Here is a 21,311-nt window from a genome sequence, read left to right on the forward strand (position 1 = left end):
AAATCTATTCTAAATTGTGTCTGATAAGCCCAAGCTCCCGATCCCTCCCACTCCCTCCCCCTCCCATCAGGAAAATACACTCAAACAACCTTCTAAAGTGTGGTAAGACAGACAGGAGTCTCCATTTCAGAAGGCTGTATGGGTTGGGGAATTAGCTAAAAAGAACTACTCCTTTTCTGCCCTGAATTCTATAGAGAATTCTGTGGAGAATAACTCTCCCACTAACCATAAGTTAGGAGATGGATTTGAATCATGGTAAGATATTTTGTATTACTCAAAAGTCAAATATTTAAAATATTATTTATTCACAGATATCCCTCAGAGATGCAGAGGTTTGTTTCCAGAGCACCGCAATAAAGAGACTATTACAGTGAAGTGAGTCACATGAAATTTCCAGTTTCCCAGTGCATATAAAAGTTATATTTACACTGTCCTGTAGCCTATTAAGTATGCAATATTATTATGTCTAATACTTAAATTAAATTACATTAAAAACACTTTATTGCTGAAAAAATGCTAACCATCATCTGACAATGCAGGGTTCCCACAAACCTTCAATTTGTAAACATCAGTATCTGTGAGGCACAATGAAAGGAGGTCTGTCTGTACACTCTTCCTTATATTTATATATAGCAGGCCCTCTGTATCTGCAGGTTCTGCATCCATGATTGGCTGAATCAGTGGATGTGGTACCATGCATACAGAGAATCAACTATAATTTGCCATTTTATAGATAGGATTTGAGCATCCACATGGGTTTTGGTACCCCAGGTGGCTCCTGGAACCAATCCCTCATGGATACCAAGGGGTAACTATACATAAAAGCCACTATCAAAAAGTCAAAGTTGACAACCTTAACCAGTCCCTTCAGCAAAAATCTTCAAACAAACAAACAAAAAAAAACAAACAGATTTTTGATTTTTTTAAAAGTTTAAAGCAGAATTCATCTTCCATCACAGGAAAGCAACTGATTTCTTCATCCATTTAGTAAGTTTTGAAGAAAGAGTTCCTTTCATTGAATATGTATTTAATTTTCTGAAATGTCACCTTCCTGCAAAGCTGTCGATATATGTATTAAATACAATAAATTCCATTAAATACTGGCACCAAGCCATTTTAATATGTACACTTAGACTGTGTTTCAAGGAATAAATAAGACCCATATGATGATCTTCCTCATTCAGATCTCCAGGCAGCCAGCTCATTTCCGCAGCCTTACCAACATCAGATATGGGGTTGTGCCTTCAGTCTTCAATTCACTGTAGAAAAAAACCACACAATTATCAAAATCATTGAGCACATAAAACTTTATTGATATAAGTGCTGTAGCACAACCATTACCAACTTCACTACCACGTGTGAACTAATTGTTTTAACCTAAGAGATGATGGTTAATTGATTGATTCTAATTCCCCACGAGACACAGTAAAAGTGCGGATGGAAGCATTTACTTTATGTAAATGCATCTGGTTGTAAGAGAACAGGGGTAAGGAAGCGTGAGGGGAAGTGAGAGAGCAAGTCTGTGTCTGCCCTTCTACTCAGTGAAGACAAGCACCAGAGCGACTTGGAGATGGGACACACAAATCAACTGTCCCATAAGGACTTTTTAGTTCTGTGGGTTTCTCATTACATAATATATATGCACATGCACGCACACATCAATATATGTTTGTGCACATGCATGCATACATAAATGTATATATGTGTTTTGTTGTTGCTGTTTTCTAACAACCTGACTCCTCACGTCCAGCAAACCATTTCTTTGGTGTTCAAGGAACATCTAAATGTTCTCAGAGTTCTCTGGTGGCCTAGCAGTTAAGGATTCAGCATTGCTGGGTCTCAGGTTCAATGCCTGGCCTCAGAACTTCTGCACGCCATGGGTGTAGCCAAAAGAAAAGATTCTAAGTTCTAATGCTTAGAGAAAAATCTTGAGGTTTTTTTTGGTACTTACTGAGAGATAGCATAGTACTCTATTTTATGAGTTATTTAAGAGATTTTCCAAGATTAATTTTTTTTTTTTTGTCTTTTTGCCATTTCTTGGGCCACTTCCGCGGCATATGGAGGTTCCCAGGCCAGGGGTCTAATTGGAGCTGTAGCTGCCGGCCAATGCCACAGCCACAGCAATGCGGGGATCCTAGCCTCGTTTGTGACCTACACCACAGCTCACGGCAACACCGGATCCCTAACCCACTGAGCAAGGCCAGGGATCGAACCCACAACCTCATGGTTCCTAGTCAGATTCGTTAACTGCTGAGCCACAACGGGAACTCCGCCAAGATTAATTCTTAAATGTATGTGATTCTTTTTTTTCTTTGCATGGATGGCTCCTTTTATACTCCAATTCCTCCCTAGAGTTATAAGTCCATTGTACGTTGGTGAATCCAGACTTCCCAAACCATACTATCATTGACATTCTCAAAGAGCCAACTGGCCAGATTTCATTTAGCAAACATGAAACCTACCATTCTAGATATATCATTACTATTGGGATGTTTATTGAAAATCATAAAACAGGACTTCCCATCATGGCTCAGTGGTTAACGAATCCAACTAGGAACCATGAGGTTGCGGGTTCGATCCCTGGCCTTGCTCAGTGGGTTAAGGATCTGACATTGCAGTGAGCTGTGGTGTAGGTCACAGACGCGGCTCAGATCCCGCGTTGCTATGGCTCTGGCGTAGGTCGGCAGCTACAGCTCCATTTAGACCTGGGAACCTCCATATGCTGCAGGAGCAGCCCTAGAAAAGGCAAAAAGACCAAAAAAAAAAAAATCATTAAACAAAGGGCATATTCAGTCTAGTTTCCCTGTTTCAATTAGGAAATTTTCCCATTTGACCTTTCCCAAGTCATAGGGAGGAAAAAAAGTCTTTAAAACCACCTTTTATTAGTTAATGGCAGCTAAAGAAGTTGGCTGTAAGAGAACACATTGTCTCTGCTCCAGCCAGCATCTCAGTTCTCAATACAGGAGTCCTTAGAATATGGAGACCACCTGTTGCTCCCTCCTCTACTCTACTGGCTGCACTTCCTCCAGGGTCAGTGTGCTGCCTACCACCAAGAGAATATGTCTGGCAAGGGGGCAAACACTTGCCCATCCTCCCAACCCTTGGTAAGTCATGCTTGCCTTTCTCTTTTAAACTGTTCATCTTTTTCCTCACTAACATATCTCTGCTTCCCTTACTGTTTCTGAAATGTGGGTATTTCACTTCCTCCTTTAACATGCCTAGGGCTTATTTCTTTATTAGAGGTTGCAGGGCTATTGGCCAAAAACCTAATGACTTAGCATCTAGGGGCCCAAAGATCTGAGAAAACTCGATCCATAATGGCTTCATCTCTAGACTCTAATTACATACATCATTAGCAAAGTGAAGCATGGTTGTGGTGTGTTTTGAAGAGGGAGCTGGATCTGCCTGAATTCCTAGACTGATGCTAATTGTAGGGAGCTTGATTCTCCATGTCAGGCACTATGCAGAAGAGTTTCAGAAAATGGGTTTCTGCCCTGGAGAGACTAGACTGGGAAATTCAAAAGCTGCTAGAACAGGAAGTTTTTAATCACTTTCTAAATGATTCATGTAATTACAGACTATGTTTTCTTTTAAGTGATAATTTCATAGAGTATTATGGAAATGAGATTTGAGCCCAGAAGTCTTTTTTTTTTTTTTTTTTTCCAACCTGTCACTTCAGAGTCTATCAACATTAGAAAGTGATTTAATGGTTTCAACCATCATTGCTGTTGCTTTAGGGGTCATTATTATTGTTTCATGCCTTCATTATTAGATAGTTACTAAAGACACTTGTCCTTAACAATGCAGGAAATAAAGTGAAAATAAGAAACTATTCCTATCCTCTTGACATTTATAATCTATTTGATTTCCGATACACACGTGGAAATTTAAATAAATATTTTCCATCAAGGTCTATTCCAGGAAGTTGGATATTGTTCCCTGTGCTATCAAGTAGGACCTTATTGTTTATAGTATCAAAAAAGGAATGTGCCACTTTGTCATATAGCAGAAATGATTATATGACTGAGTCATTTTGCTGTATAGCAGAAATTGGCACAACATTGTAAATCAACTAAACTTTAAAAAAATTCACTTATTTGTCTTAAAATTATTGGAAGGAAATTAAGATACATTAAGCTATTTCTAGTCATATTATAGTTTGCTTTTTATTGCATTTGTCTATAGTGCTATATAGGATACAGATGCCTAAGAAATAAAAGTAAATAAGTAAATTATTGAAAAAGTAAAGAAATACACACTGTTTATGATTAAAATGACCATCAATGGCACAGAAAATATGACCAGTGGAGGATCAAGGACATTAGAAGTGATGATCTGTACTGTTTGGAGTAAGTGTTAAAGCCTCTTGTTGAAGAGGACAAAAAAAATATCTAAATTCATTCATTTACTCAGTAAGTGTTCACATCTCAGCCTTCAAGATTCAAGGGTGAAAAAGACCAACACAGTTCCCACTCTCAAAGAACTGGGAGACAGACAGTAAACGTGATTACGTAAGTCTTCATCGATTGTTTTCTTTCTCAAGTGAGATGAATGTCTAACCTATTCCACCTGGGTCGTGAAGGCAGATGGCAGTAAGAGAAGAAGAACTTTACCTTGTAGAGACAGCCTTAGACACCTTTGTCCTGGGAGTTTCAGAACAAAGAGCCACCTTGGTTTTTAGTTCTTTGTTCTAAAACGAGAGAGAAAAAAAAGTGCAGAGATCACAAAATTAGCACATTCACTAGCCACATGCTTAGTGTTCCTGGTCAACCCACCACCTGCATCATCTACATCATATCATTCCTTAGCAGTAAGTTCCAGTCACGCAGTGGGAACACAGAATGCAGCCAGTTGAGAATCCCCTGAACATGACCTCTGAAAATACAAACATACCTTGAAAAAATGCGTAATTTAGCAATGGATTAAAATTTAGTATTCCGACTTAGCTTATGAAATTTAACAGCTGAACTCTCTATGTTTCAGTTTACAGTTTCTTTTATATAGACAGATGCACAGAACTCCATGAAAGAACTTTATTAAAGAACCTTCTTAAAGACACCCACGATATTGATTACACATTTGTCTTTCTTGTGCAATCTCTTGATTATAAACTCCAGGAAAATAGGCACCATCTGTTCTTTTGGTTCACGGCTTCCTTAGCCTCAATCTTCTCATCCAAGCCTCGGTTTCTTCATCTCTATACTAGTGGTAAATGATATATGCCCTGCCTATCATGTATAAGTTGGAAAAAACAGATATATCATCATAATATTTTAAATCTGGAAGCACTCTTACAATTCTGGGAGATAATGCAATAGCTAGGAAGGGTAAGAGTTTGTTTTTAGGTAATATCCTTGCACAACCACTTAACTACCTGTGTGACCTCATTTAGGTTACTGGTCCTCTCTGTGCCTAATTTCCTCATCTGTATGAATAACTATGATCATAGTCCCTTCTTCACAGGTTCTGAAAGGAGATAAAATAGGTAAATTTCTCAACTCAGTGTCTGGCATGGATTTCAAGACTTAAAGGCAATTGGTGATGATTTTCCAGTCCAAGGACAATTATAACTAGAAACTGAGGCTGGAAGAATTTAAGTGTCCAAAACATCTTGTTCAGGGCAGAACTTAGACTCTAAGTCTAAGTCCAGAGCCAATACTTTCTCTACAACACAGCCAAGCCAAACAAGTTCTTTTTACAGATCTGGAAAGTCAGACTTTCCAGCGAAGAATCATGCCCAAGGTTGAACTGCCAGCTGGCTGCACCAGCAGGCCAGAGGTCTTTCAAGACTACATCTGTACACAAAGGTCTGGGCCTGAAAGGTAACTGTGGGAGGATGGCAGAGGAAGCCATGGCTTTCAAAGAACAGTAACACACCAGCTCCATCCCTTTTAAAAATCCAAAGATTAAAGAGTCATAGTCTTGAAGTATAAAAAGCATTTTCTAAAACCCCATCTGCTGGTTTGCAATAAGCCAACACCAAAATGCATGGTTTTGGGAAACAGATACTAGAAATTTTTTTTATGACCATACTCATGGCATTCGAAAGTTCCCAGGCCAGGGACTGAATCCGAGCCACATCTGCAACCTACACCACAGCTGTGGCAATGTCGGATCATTTAACCCACTGGGCCGGGCTGGGGAGGAAACCTGAACCTCCACAGCCACAGTAACCTGAGCTGCTGCAGTCAGGATCTTAACCCACTGTTAATGGAACTCCAAGTAGGAGTTCCAAGATACTAGAATTTTGGTGGAAGCAAGCTAGGTAATAATTCTGAGTACCTAGCAAATGTCAAGACTTTTGCCTGGTGTTTTCCATACATTATTTTCTTTGATATAAATGAAGCTCTCCGAAGTAATTTTCATTGTTTAGCATGTGAAAGAAATAAGGCTGCCAAACTCAAATTGAGGTAGCTTGCCTCCAATAACCCACAGGTAGTAATATGCAAAAGAGGTATATATATCTTTTTTTTAAACATATTTATTTATATTTTTAAGGGCCATACCCATGGCATGTGTAAGTTCCCAGACTAGGGGTTGAATTGGAGCTGCAGCTGCTGGTTTACACTATGGCCACAGCAACACCAGATCCGAGCCATGTCTGCAAACTACACCACAGTCTGTGGCAATGCCCTATCCTTAACCCATTGAGTAAGACCAGGGTTTGAACCCCCATCCTCATGGACACTAGTAGGATTCTTAGCCCACTGTGCCACAGCAGGAACTCCCCAGCATAAGTATATAAATGTGAAGGCTCCATGTGGGCCTGTCTGACTCCAAGTCTCATGCTCTTTTCCTTGCAATTTGTTCTTTTTCTGTGACCAGAGGAATTATTGCAGCCTCCTTATATTACATATAAGTAAATGGTGATCCCCAGAAGATGAAGAGATTCAGTGATTTCTGAAAGGATTTCATGTGATGGAGCATAAGAAAGCATGGTATCTTCCCTTTCAGTACACAGGATGCATAGCATGGTAGAGGAGCTAAAACTAACATATGCCCATTAAAAAATAATAAACAAACAAATAAATAAATAAAAGCAATTCAAGGGATGCCATAAGGCAGCCAGTAATTCATTACTACATCAAAGGTATAAACAGAAATCAGTGTGCCTAGAATAATTCTTACACAAAGAGGTTTAATCTGGACCTTGAAGACAAGGTGGAATGAGCTAGGTGGAAAACGAGGGAGAGAAACAGGATGAAGGCACAGTTCTCAAAGCATTATCTTGGTATCAACAATCTCAACGGCCCCTGGGAATGTAACCACAAATCCTCAATCTCCAACCAAGCCACCGAATCAGTAACCTGGGGTGGCCAGGTAATGTGTTTTAAGATGCTCATCAGATGACTCTGATGTCTGTTCAAGTTGGAGACCCACTGGATCAAAGGTGTGGTTTTCATGTTGGTTGTACACTGGAATTACCTGGGAGATTTAAAATCTACTGATGCCTGGGTTCTATCCCCAAAGACTCTGTTTAATGTGGTGGTAGTCTGGGTTGAGGAGTTTTCAAAACTCCGCAGGTGATTTTAATATGTGGCAAAGATGAAGAACCACTCAATTAAGAAAACAGAGATGATGGAGCTCCTGTTGTGGTTCAGTGGTAATGAACCTGACTAGTATCCATGAGGACACAGGTTCAATCCCTGGCTTCACTCAGTGGGTTAAGGATTCGGTGTTGCCATGAGCTGTGGTGTAGGTTGCAGATGTAGCTGGGATCTGGCATTGCAGCGCCTGTGGTGTAGGATGGCATTTGCAGCTCTGATTCAACCCCTAGCCTGTGAACTTCCATATGCCGTAGGTGTGGCTTTAAAAAGCAAAAAAATAAAAAATAAAAAATATAAAGCGAAGATGAGACATGAACTTTGTCCCTTCTTATCCTTGGGCATCTACATGGCATAATAACTAAAAGATGGAGCAAAAATATTCACACATGAATCACTTCACTGTGACATTTCATGAGATAAGTGCGAAAGTTTCACCCAGGAAATGTACTTCAAATTCGACAAATTGATGATAAAGATGTTCCTTGTATAATGGAGATAAATCGAGTATACTCCAAACAAGTGCAGGCAAGTGCACTTGGCCAGGTACATGGCTGAAAAAACTCTTCCCTGTATAGGACTTTACAAGTTACAAAGCAACTTGAAACACAATATATGATGACAACAAGTATTGGAATAAAAAAACACTCCTGTGGCTGGACAAGTATGTAGATGCTATTTGGAGTTTTTTCAAAATAAACTCCTACTTTCTCAAGCTGTTGTGTTCCAAACAATACAAAAGCCTAAGAGTTATCCCTTAGAATGTCTTTATTTTTATATATTTCTACTTTCATGATGATTCATTTCACCCACTAGATTTAGGTCTTTATTATTGACTCAAGGGCTTTCGCATGCTTGCTTTTAGCTAGAACCACAAAATGCATGCGTTTTATTACATCATTAGTTTACAAAACTACAAATCACTGACAAGAATATATTCACCATTATTCCGACTCTATCCAAGGATAGTTCACTGACACAGTTTTCCAAAAAGAACCTAATTTTTGCATACTTAAACTTCTAGCAACACACTCTTGGAAGCAAATTAAATTTTGGGGATGATGGTAATTACATAAAGTAGAATACTCTTCAAAGTCTAGAAAATGGAGTAATTTCTGAAGATGCATTTCTATATGAGCAAGTCATTAGTGAAGAAGTTAGAAATGCGTGAAATGTGAAAAGAAGTTAAGAGCTGTAAATTAAGATGATGAAAGATATGCCAAAGTAGAAAGAAAAGTAAATAATTTTGGCAGAGGTAAGCAGAAATTTCTGGCGATATTTAAAAGAGGTATAAAATCCTTAAAGATTCGAAAGGAAAAAAAATGGACGGAGTTATAGGAGTGAATTTTATCCCCCTTGTGAAGGAGAGAGAGGAAAAAAATCCCTACTAGGATAGAAAAGAATACACAGGAAAAAAAATTTGTTTCCATGACTCAAAAAACTGGAGGCCCAGCACTGTGGGTTAAGGACCCAGCATTGCCACAAAGCTGTGGCTCAGAGTCAACCCCTGGACTGGAAACTTCCATATGCAGTTAATGCAGCTTAAAAAAAAAAGAAAATAGAAAAAAAGAATGTAATGTAGTACACTTGTGAAAATGACTAAAATACATTAAAATTTATTTATTCATTCATTTCTAATATATTATTCTTAATATATAGCAACTGATATCATTTCTAAATACATATACTTATGTGTGTATACTAACACGTGTATATCTGCACAAACGCACACGCGCGCACGCGCGCGCGCGCGCGCACACACACACACACACATTTGATCACCCAGATAAGGAGATATTGGGGAAAGAAAAGCACATCCTTCCAAGTCAGGTAGACAGACTCAAATGCAGCTGAGTGATTTTGAACAAGTTTCTTAACTTCTCTGAATCTCAGTTGAATCCCTTAGGGAACATAGTAAATAACAACTTTCTCCCAGGGTAAGTTTGAGGATTAAACAAAATGAAGTACAGAACATGCATTAAAGGAGATGAGGGTTTTTATTACGGCTGAGAAAACTATGCTCTCCGCGTGGCTTAGAAAGTTGACCTGTTTAAAAGGGATGTTCAGCTCTAGTGACCATTTTTCATAAACTGAATCAGCTCACACTGTTATTTAATACGTTTCCAAAGAGGTGATGGTCTTACCTTTGTCATACAAGATAGTACACCCCTGCCCATATATCCCAGTATAAGACCTTCATAATGAAGCACTGACTAAGGCTAGACTAGAAAGAGGTTCACTCTGGCCCAAGCACTCACTCAATTTAGGTACCTGCTCAAAAATCACAGGCTCAGAGATGCACTTCCTGACTCCCATTGCTTCATAACTGTGGCATTGTCCTACTCCTCACTGGAGCAGTTACCTCTCCATAATTAAGTTGTGTACTTGCTTGTTTATGTATTTAGTGTCTGCATCTTCAATTAAAATAAAGCTAGATGAGATCAGGACAGACTGTCCTGTTCTTATCATATACCTACCACTCAGAACACTTCCTGGTACATCATAAACACACAAAACTATTTACTGAATAAATTAATGTGGCTTGGATGGGCTTTTAAAAGCTTAAGTTGGGCACTGTAACATTCCCTGCAATAAAGGAAAAGATTTATCCACTGAAGTTAATACATTTTGAGAACTTAAAGACATCAATCAATACCATAATTTGAAGGCTTTTTTTTTTTTTTGATAAAAGAGAATGTTAGAAAATAGTGGCTTGAATCAGCTGCATACAGAGAATCTTAGGCAGTATAGAAAGGTGCTGTCCCATCACTGTGGGCAGGCTGCATCCAACCAAGAAGTTTCCGTAAGGAGGACACAAATCTGTCACTCTCTCATATCACGCTAAGTGGCTAGTCAGCAATTATTTGCCCAATTTGGGGTAGAGAAGCAGTACAATGGAAACAAACATATTGTTCTAGTTAACTATTACACCAAAAGGCCAATTGGATAATGCAGAGTATGGCTTAAATTGTCAGTTTTCTTAGGACAATAAAATTAGCTTTGGGGATGATATAAATAAAAAGACACAACTAAAGAATGTAAGATTGAATTAGAAGCAGTAGTGCTATTGAGGCACTAAGCCTGTAATGAGGGCTGGCACTTAATTAGATATGATCTGAGCCCAGCACCACAATGCAGTAAAAGATCAGAGAAAGACAACACTATCTCCAATTAAAATGCATTACACATGTATGATAATCACACAGTAGGGCATCAGAACCAAAATAGGCAGATTTCCAGAATAAAAATTTAATCTCGGATAAATAGGCATTTCAAATTCAGGAAGAGAGGCCAGACTGCCAAATAAGGTGAGACAACTAAAAAGTCAGATCCCTACCCCATACCAGAACTCCTGAATTACAGATCTCTTTAAATGAGAGTCCCAGCTCAGATGGGAATCTGAGCACATGTGTTTATCATCTTTCCTTTCTTAAACCTCATTTAAATGATAATAAAGGATTTTTAAATATTGAAATCCCTTAATAATAAGAGAAAAAAGAGGACAATCAGCAGATCAGAAATGTCAGAACTGAAAGACTGAAAGAGAATAAAGAGGTAAACACAAGAGTAGAGAAAGCTACAGTTGGGGCTAAGCAGCTGAGGGAGATGTGTGATCCAGCATAACACTGAAAATCAGAGAACACATATCAAAAATCTAAAATAGGAGTTCCCATTGCGGCACAGTGGAAAAGAATCCAAGAACCATGAGGTTGTGGGTTCAACACATGGCCTTGCTCAGTGGGTTAAGGATCCAGCATTGCCATGAGCTGTGGTATAGGTTGCAGACACGGCTAGGATCTGGCTTTGCTGTCACGGTATAGGCTGGAGGCTACAGCTCCAATTCGACCCCTAGCCTGGGAACCTCCGTATGCCACAGGTGCGGCCCTAAAGAAAAAAAAAATCTAAAATATAGTCTGGATATAGTCTTTGAGTTACCAATTCTGCTTCTAAAAATTTATCTTAAGGAAGGAAGTGACTATACAAATAATCAGTACTGTTTATACAGGTGTGCTGAATTCATTGCTTGTTTACAAAAGCTATACTGAAAAACGATCTAATGTCCAATAGTAGGGAATAATTTAAATTATTTTATATCAATACAATGGAAACTCCCGTGGCTATATTAAAGGATAATGTAAATTTAATTTGACTGGTAAGCAAAACCCTTCTTGTCATATTGTTATATAGATAAAAAGAGGCCTTAGCGTGGCCTAAAGGCCTTTTATGATCTAGCCCCTACCTACATTTCCAATGCCATTCTATGCTATTTTTCACAGCCCTTTTAGAATAGAAATATTCACAATGGCTCAATTTGATATGCTCTACCACCCAGTTTTCCACAAGGCTCATATTGAAATTCATCATTTTTTTTTCTTTTTAAGGCCACACCTGTGGCATATGGAAATTCCCAGGGTAGGGGTCAAATCAGAGCTGCAGCTGAGACTTACACCACAGCCACAGCAACACCAGATTCAAGCCACATCTGTGACCTACATTGCAGCTTGTGGCAACACTGGACCCTGAACCCACTGAGCGCAGCCTGGGACTGAACACACATCCTCACTGACACTATGTCAGGATGCAGAAAGAAAAGGAAAGAGGACATCTCAGGAGGGGGGGGGAAAGAAACTTCATTCAAGGCTACATCAAGAGATAGGATCATTGGTCTCCCCAGTATGGCAAGTATGTAAAAAAATTTGAGTGAACTCTTGACAATTATCTAAGAATATTTCATATTAATAATTTAATAATATAAAATTATATTTGATACTTAATATTTTAATAATTATTAAGAATACCTCCCCACAAAGCTATAATTCTTATGCATAGAAGATGCACACACACACACACTCACAAAAAGACACTCAGACCTATACATATACACACACGTCACAGACACAGTCACACACAATCACAGAGACACATGCATTCACATACGGACATACTTGGACATAGTGTCACACTGGCACATCATCACACACACACTCACAGGACACATTCATACACAGGCTCACAGACATACCACACACACATTCACAGTGAAGTATGCAACAGATTCCCTCCTTACCTGGGCTTCAAGTATGTTCACTTTTTCTTTCAGATTTTCAATTCTTTTATCTTGTTCTTTTAAATTATTTTTTAAGTCTTCCATCTAAGAATTAGGGAATACAAATGGAAAAATCTTGTCAGACAACAGAGAGTAGTTCCTTAAATCAGAAACTGTACAGGTTTCTGTGGTCAAATACCATTCATCAAATAAACAAAATTAAATCCCAAGCATTAGCAGACTCAGCAGGCTACAAAAACTAGCAGGACAAATTGGCACCTGGGGATGAGAACACACAGACGGAGATTAAACATTTAATCTCTAGAAAACTTGTTTAAACCAAACTCAGCAGGATGCATCCTGTGGAAAGCAGCATCGGTCTTCCTTGTGTGTCTCAGCCACGTAATGTTTTCATCCTGCAGAGGCAAAAGCTAGTAAACATGATGCAAGGCCATTGCCTGGCCTGGGGATGCTTCATGAAGCAGAGACCTGGTCAACCAGAAGTATATTAAGGTGAGCCCTCTGCTTCAGAAGAAAAGCATCTGCTAAGAGGTAACATGGGCCTGGGGAGGTGGGGTGAAAAAGTCCAGGATGGTGCAGGAAGAAACACGTGGATTCCAAGGCCGACTGTGCCATTGCCAGCTCTGTCATTTAACTATGGCAGACCTCAGTTTTCTCATCTGTAAAATGAAAACATGGGACATCGCCTCCACCCACCCTGACTCAATTCTCTGGCCTTTTGGTGAAGTCCTAGCCAAGCAAGCATGAATGCTACATTTATTTCAAGAAGACATTTGAGTTATTTGGAAGGACTCCTTTCAGAAATAAATATTTGGTAGTAAAAAAAAAAAAAGAGTGAATGAAGGTCTGGTTTTAAGTCTAAAGCAGATTCCCAAACCTGATCAATACATATCTTGACATAAATTGTGTGAGTATGCAAGTCACCACCCATCGGCTACCATCAAGATGACCTCTCTTTCACCTGCCAAGATGTTCCTAGCAAAGAAGGACCAGGCTACACCCTTGTGCACCCCCTATGTCAATTAACCATTTATGAGATTATGAAAACAGCTAATTTCTTCCTCAAGAAAGGGCTGAATCTCCTAATCTACAAAATCTTGTAAAGAACAGTGTACGTTATCTGGCTCAGAACACTTTTAGAAAATCACCGAAACATCTCAAGAGCAAACACAGTTTCCAAATATCTCCACGGAGAATATTCCAGGGGTTGGCAGAGAGACCAAAGAGGACACTCAAAACAGAGCCATGTCACATGGGAATAAATAGGAAATGTCAGTGTGGAGAGGAATCCTGGTACTTGTAGAGTCCAGACAAGCCACTTCTCACTGTAAACATACCATCTACCAGAGAAACACACTTGATTAATCTGACCTCCTGGATGACACTTCGCAGGTTCTGATGCTGGGAGTGAATCACAAACTGTAGATGAGCGATCTGCTCCTGGAGGAGGGAAATCTCCTTTTGAAGATCCTGGCAACTGGAAATGCAAAGGAAAAAAGAAAGGTTTGCTGATGCATTATACAGCTATTTATACAGCTGTGCTACCAGGATGTCCTCACACGTGACTCTCCTACTAAACATGATGTGGATAAGACGCACAGAAGCAGCCTCTGATCAGCTCAGATATGACTTGAACGAGAACACTAGTTCATGTCAAAAGCTCCTCTCTGGCCACCTGTGACTCTCCTCCCCCCAGCAGGTAGCTGAGTCAGGTTTCATTGACCCTGGGGAAGCACTTCCATATCTAACACGTCTTGCCTACGAGCACACACTTCCTAGCAGCCATCAGAATGCACAGAACTAGGATAGCAGGGTTGGTACATGGGACCAGGAATGGAGACTTTAGATATGAATCAGAAACCAATTTCCAGCGATACAAGGGTTAGTAGATGTTGTTAATTGCTGTGTTTATCTTTTTTTTTTTTTTTTTGCTTCCTACTTTTGTTAGTTCTACTACCTGTAAATAAAATAAAGCAAGAAAAAAAAGGAAGAAATTAGATTCCAGATAATATTTTAAGTCCACATCCACCATTGTGAAGAAAGATGCATAAAATTTGAATTTAGACTATTCATACTTTCCCCAAGCTCCATTTAGGTAACTGGAACTGATTATACAGCTTTTGACTATTTTCTACTTAATTAGAGTTTGAGGCAAAATGCCTTGCAGCAAGATCACCAAACTTGGGAAAAGTGTGACTTCTTTCTAAGCCTCCGTATAGCAAATATAATAACCCTACCTTTATAGCATGACAAGATTTATACTGTATATTTAAAGAGGTAAAGTGAATGTGCTTTTGGAAAGTGCACTTCTTACAAAGTAATATATTACTTTAGTTTATTAAGATTTTACAATTAGTAGCTAACATCCAATGCCATTGCAATTCTGATTTTTACATGTTAACAAATATTGCAAAGGTCATGGAAATTCATGATACTACAGAACTTGTTCTTACGTTTTTTTAAGTCTCCATTTTGGTTTACACCATGTACTAAAACATTGTTTCTCAAGCTTAAAATGCCTTAGTGGATCTTGTTAAAGTGTCAGGGATCTTCTTAAGATGTACACTCTGACCCCATCATTGAGTAGGGCCTGAGTGTTTGCAGTTCCAACATAAGCTAGGTGTTGGAATGATTCTTCTGATCCTTAGACCATGATTTGAGTGCTCTGAGTAGCATAGAACTAAACCGCTAAGATTTAATATATAATTTCTCAAGAATGTTTAATATATAATGCAGTCTTTCAAGGCCAAGTAACTTTCAGGCAATTTTCAATATTTAAGAGAAAACTTGATTTTTTTTTCCCCTTGTTTGGTTTCAATGAGAGAGCTTTAAAAAGAGTTTGTTTTACTGTAGAAATTAATTAATTAATTAAAATTATAAAATTAATTTATATAAACCTATAGAAATGTTTGCACTAGTACATATGATGTATAATGATAGCCATTACTATTTATTTATCCTATGGAATGAAATAATTTATACTATAAAGTACTATAAAACTATATAATATAGATATCACAAAATATAGGTAAAATATTTTTTATTGTTTATAGCATTAAAAATGGAAACTACCTAAATGTTCAACAATAAAAGACTTGGTAAATTATGTCATGTCCATGCCACTTTCATTTGACATATACATATATATCACAGAGATAGACCAATAGACTTAATTTATATCAGAGATGATGCTGCATAATGCTATAAAAGGATGGTCTTTTCTGGCGTTCCCCTCGTGGCACAGCGGAAACAAATCTGACTAGGAACCATGAGGTAGGGGGTTCAATCCCTGGCCTCGATCAGTAGGTCAAGGATCCAGCGTTGCCGTAAGTTGTGGTGTGGGTCGCAGATGCGGCTCAGATCCTGTGTTGCTGTGGCTCTGGAGTAGGCTGGCAGCTGTATCTCCAAGTAGACCCCTAGCCTGAGAACCTCCACATGCCATGGCTGTAGCTCTAAAAAGCAAAAAAAGAGAAAGAAAAAAAAGGATGGTCTTTTCAGCAAATGCTACTGAGACAACTAGATATTCATATGAAAAGAGGACAAAGAAAAGAAAATTAATCCTGGAGTTCCCATCGTGGCTCAGTGGTTAACGAGTCCAACTGGTATCCATAAGGACACAAGTTCGATCCCTGGCCTTGCTCAGTGGATTAAGGATCTGCCATTGCCATGAGCTGTGGTGTAGGTCACAGAAAAGGCTCAGATCCAGCATTGCTGTGGCTGTGGTGTAGGCCGGCAACTACAGCTCCAATTTGACCCCTAGCCTGGGAACCTCCACATGCCACTGGTGTGGCCCTAAATAAATAAATAAATAAATAAAATTTTAAAAATAATAAAAAAAGAAAGTTAATCCTAACCTCACTTCATAATAAAAATAAATTCCATGTAGGTTGTGAATAAACCTGGGGATCCCCAAATCCTTCATAAAATAATAGAGAAGAGCATCTTTGTGAATTTGAAATAGAGAAAGATTGTTAAAAAGAGAACTTAAAACAGTATTAACTGCAAAGGAAAGGATTGATAAGTTTGACTAGACAAAAATGTAAAACTTACAGTCACCATATGAGAGTGAATAGGACAGCCTCAGAATCTTGGTAACAGAAATGACTAACAGAGGCATTGTATCCAGAATACATATGGAACATCTGCAAATCGACAGGGGAGGAACCCAGCAGAAAAATTAGAAAGTGACTTGAAGAGGTATTTCACAAACAAAAAAAGATGAGTTACGGACATAAGGATCAAAACAGCAGAGAAAGCAAACAAACGTCTGGCCCATAGTTGGTACTAAGATTCAAAATTGCTCCAGAGAGGAAGGGAAAAAAGAGAAAAAGAAAGGAGGAAGGAGCAGTAGGACTCAGGACTTTCCTGGGGAAATAATGAGATAGAACTAGAGATGCTTTGCTGAGCCAGGCTGGCTTTGAAAATTCATACAATATGAAAATACTGCATATTATTAAAGATGAGTATTCAAAATGGTTTCACTGTGCCTTATGATGACCCAGACCTTGGGGATCAAAAGGCAAAAAGTCTCTAGAAGGATGGAGGTTGGGTAGACATGCTCCCCCAAATTCAAAACTCAGGAAAATTTCCCATGTCCTCCATGAGAATACTATCATCAACTTCACCACAAATAAAAAAATACAAAATAGGTCTTAAGATGGAAGCAAAGTATTTCTAGGAGCACTCCCTTTTCTTTTTTAAAAATTTTAAGTTTGGTCAGTGGTTCACTATGAGTGGGTGTATAGCACCTCCTCATGCACATTTTGTGAACCAATCTCATTTTATACCTGTTCTTGTATCTCCTTGGCCTCCTCATATGATTTATTTTCAGTTAAAGAATTATGCTGTATTTTATGTGGTTTTTGTAAACAATCTTACACTTTCTTAGAACTTGGGGTATGTAAATATATAATTTCAAAGGGTATGGAGAACATAAGGATGGCCATATTTGCACAATCCCAGAATATAACTCTTTGAAGTCTTTATGAACTATGCTTATTATCATACTAGAGTCTACAGGGGCTCAGATTTCCTGCTGTCTGATGTTTCTTTGGACCTTTATGATGGCCATCACTGAATTTAAGTCCCCAGTGGAAGAGAGGGAAACTGAGGATCACAACCACAAGAATAGGAGACTCCCGGTCCTTATGTTTCCCAAGCCAGAGCAAGATGAAAGAATAAGCGAGGGGTAGCTATAGCTCTGTTCACATTTCAACCCAACTCAGGAGAGTATTACTATTGCCAATCAAAATCTTCGCCATTGTTCTTCTCAATGGTGGCACTAAATGGGGAGCTTGAGAGCACCTGCAAAACTACTAATGATAAATATACAATATAAGTATAGACAGCATGCTGTCATGCAACTTCATCTCCAAGATGCCCTGTTTCCTCCTCTAAGGAACGTGCCATCCCTAAGCAGCTTCTGCAGATATGGAGGCACCAACACACTATTTATCTTACAAACCTCAAGTGTGTTTCCTTGAAGGATAACTCTAAAAAGGGTGTGTATGTTTATCTGCGACATCATAGGGCAGAGAGGTAAGTGGAAAATTGCCTACTGTTCACAGCTATACAGGAGACTGAGGAAACCAGTCTGAGAGAAGTTCTCTAGAATCTCCAGAAATGAGAGAAGGTCAAAGTCCTCTATGGCAGAACAAGTACAAGCTTTCCATGATCAAACTAGAGCCCAAACTCCCAGCCCTACAACTTCTGAAAGGCTGAATAATCTTGACAAGTCACCTAAGCAATTAGATGTTCTGTTCCCTTCCTGAAAGGTCAATGGAAAGATTAAATTCAATAAGGTACCTAGAGTTACTTTATAAACCAAAAGGCGCTATCCACATGTCAGTTAGTACTGATGGCAGTACAAATATGGAGCCAACCTTATTTTTAAGAAAAGATGCTTCTGCTGAACTTTTTAAAAAATTTATTTATTTTTATTTTTATTTTTTTTTTTAAAGCTGCAGGTGCAGCATATGAAAGTTCCCAGGCTAGGGGCTGAATCAGAGCTACAGCTGCCGGCCTACAGCAATGCCAGATGGAGCTGCATCTGCGACCTACACCACTGTTTGCAGCAAAACCAGATCCTTAACCCACTGAACAAGGCCAGGGATCAAACCCACATTCTCACTGGTACTAGTCAGGTTCATTTCCACTGAACCTCAATAGGAACTCCACTCCTGCTGAATCTTTTGGCTTTCATTAGAAGTAATTGTGAGGATTGGCTTAATATATTATAATGATATATGCATATCTGTACACAAGGAAACAATGTCATTTTCCTCTAAACTATAAAGGTTTAAATCATTCTCAGAGAGGCTTTGTAATATTAGAAATTCCAAGCTGGAACATATTGAATCTTGTTATAAAAATGGCAGAATGAAGCCCCCTGCAATTCATAAAAGTCATGGCTCCTGTAAAACTCACCATCTCTGTTTAAGGGAGATTAAATCACCCACAGCCTTCCACTTAGGGAAGCAGCCCTAGGCTATTCCTTGAGTAAGGGGAGGCCACCCACAAGACTGGGAGAGGGGCGCTGGCCAAAGGCTATTGGTTGGAGGTCAGTGTAGGGGCTGGTCAGCATGATCCATCTGCCTAACACAGGAAGTAGTATTAGTTCCAATCAGAGCTTTTCCTCTGGAATTTGAAAGGAAAATACAGAGAATATAAACCAGCAGGTAAAACATGGTGAGAAAAGCAATGAATCATCTAAGAAGGAAAAAAACAAGAGAAAAGTGCACAAACACCCATGACTAAATGGGATCAACAAAATAATCTGCTTTTAAAAAATCACATTAGGCCCTAAAGGGTGACCTTCCCATCTTCCCATGACTACATCTTCTTTTCTGGCCATATCTCTCCAATCTTAATCTAAGAGAAATCCTCTTTATTTATGGGAGCTTAACCAAGTCTCTATCACTTTAACCAAAAGAGTCTGACTCATGTTGATTTCATTTTCTTGTCACTTAGCAAAGTGAATACCTCTACGCACAGCTCAAAGAAACAAGTAAAATAAATATTTGAGATACTTCCAATTTATGAAAACTGTACAAGCCAGGATGTTCAAACACCTTTCTGAAAACACAAAACATCCATTGCCCTCAAGCTATCCCTCAAACCTCCTCAAGAGGTTTTTGAGGATTCTTTATCACGACTGCTGATTTTGGTTAGGGTTAGGGTTAGGGTTAGGGTTTTTAAAGAAAATTTTTTAAAGAAAATTTTTTAAAGAAAAAAATTTTTTAAAGAAAAATTTATTAAAGAATAAATTTTTTAAATTTTTTAAAGAAATTTTTTAAAGAAAAAAATTTAAACTCAGATTATCTGGACTCTTAATGGAAGGCATATGTTACCTGTCATAGTTCTGCTGCATGGAAAAGCTCTCTTTAGGGAAAAAAAAAAAGCTGGAAATTTTACTTAGAATTAAATTATGAGTATATATAAGCAATTCCAAAGACTTATGGATGTTTTCCATAGTGTATTGTTCATCCTCTACAGAGATGCACAATGCTATGAAACTCTCTTATAAGTTTACTTTCTCGGACTACAAAGCTTGTTCACAGGGAAGAATATGAGGAAATTAATATTAGTGGTATCCCAGTGTGTTTCAAATATGTGGGTACAATTGCCAGGGTCACCCCAGTTCTGGACTTTGGCTGATGAGGTCCAGTGCAAGAATACGAGCCAGACAGAAAGCACAGTATATGAGAGAGAAGGAGATAATGGGAAAGGAAAGGAAATACAAAAACACCAAAAGACCAAGAGAGTTGTGTTTGAGCATATGTCATTGAATAAATGAGAACAAAAATGTGTACATTCTGAGGCTCATAATAATGCCTGGTATCCCAAAGAGTAATAAATAGATCTGGATGGATGAAGAAAGATCTTGAAATAGATTTGACTTTGAATCTTTTATCAGAATATATGAGGACTGTGGTGGGCTTAGAATTAAAAGAAAAGAAAAAAAAATGGAAAGGGAAAGAAAAGAAAGTGTTTAGGAAATTTCATGTGATGTGAGTTATTCCATGATATTCCAGAGAATTTTCTAACTGTAGCCGAGTAGTCAAGTTGTCATGGTGATATCCGTAAATCCATAAATTCACACCCACCCCTAGCACACTGAGGGCCATGACTACTTGTGAATTATGAGTGTTTGTAAGTGTCAAGAACAAAGGATGGTTTCACAGTATTTCCTTCATTCTCTCCCAAAGATGGGAACACCACAAACCTATGGGACAATTCCGTCTGTGGACGAGCTAATTGAATGCTGGTTGTAGCAGAGGTCCCTTAACAAAATCAGAAGCATCAGAAGAATGGAGACTCAACAGCATCCTCCTCAGCATCAAGCATAAACAGAGAGAGAACAGGCTCATTCACATTTTGTGTGTGTGTCTTTTTAGTGATACACTCACGGCATATGAATGGGAGCTGGACTTGCCAGCCTACACCACAGCCACAACAAGGCTCAGATCCAAGCTGCTATCTTTGACCTACACCACAGCTCACAGCAACACCAGATCCTTAACCCATTGAGCAAGGCCAGGGATGGAACCCCAGTCCTCATGGGCACTAGTTGGGTTTGTTACTGCTGAGTCATGACGGGAACTCCTCATTCACACTTCAAGAGGGCTAATGCCCTACACACACACACACACACACACACACACACACATCCCTCTACCCTCTCCCAGATTCCCCAGTAG

At 38.8% G+C, this 21,311-nt stretch overlaps 1 protein-coding gene across 1 annotated transcript in view; it reads right to left on the minus strand.

The window, feature by feature from the left end:
• The window catches only part of CCDC68 (coiled-coil domain containing 68), a 50,169-nt gene continuing 29,121 nt past the window's right edge, over nt 264-21,311 (minus strand). Inside the window, exons 9-12 of the mRNA XM_001926362.7 lie at nt 13,984-14,089; nt 12,613-12,696; nt 4,614-4,690; nt 264-1,259 (exon numbers count right to left, since the gene is read on the minus strand). Of these exons, the coding sequence (XP_001926397.4) occupies nt 1,202-1,259; nt 4,614-4,690; nt 12,613-12,696; nt 13,984-14,089 (325 nt within the window). The 3' untranslated portion in view covers nt 264-1,201. The remainder of the gene's footprint in view (nt 1,260-4,613; nt 4,691-12,612; nt 12,697-13,983; nt 14,090-21,311) is intronic.

Source organism: Sus scrofa, chromosome 1 (genome assembly GCF_000003025.6).
Source record: "Sus scrofa isolate TJ Tabasco breed Duroc chromosome 1, Sscrofa11.1, whole genome shotgun sequence".
Taxonomy (NCBI): Eukaryota; Metazoa; Chordata; class Mammalia; order Artiodactyla; family Suidae; genus Sus; species Sus scrofa.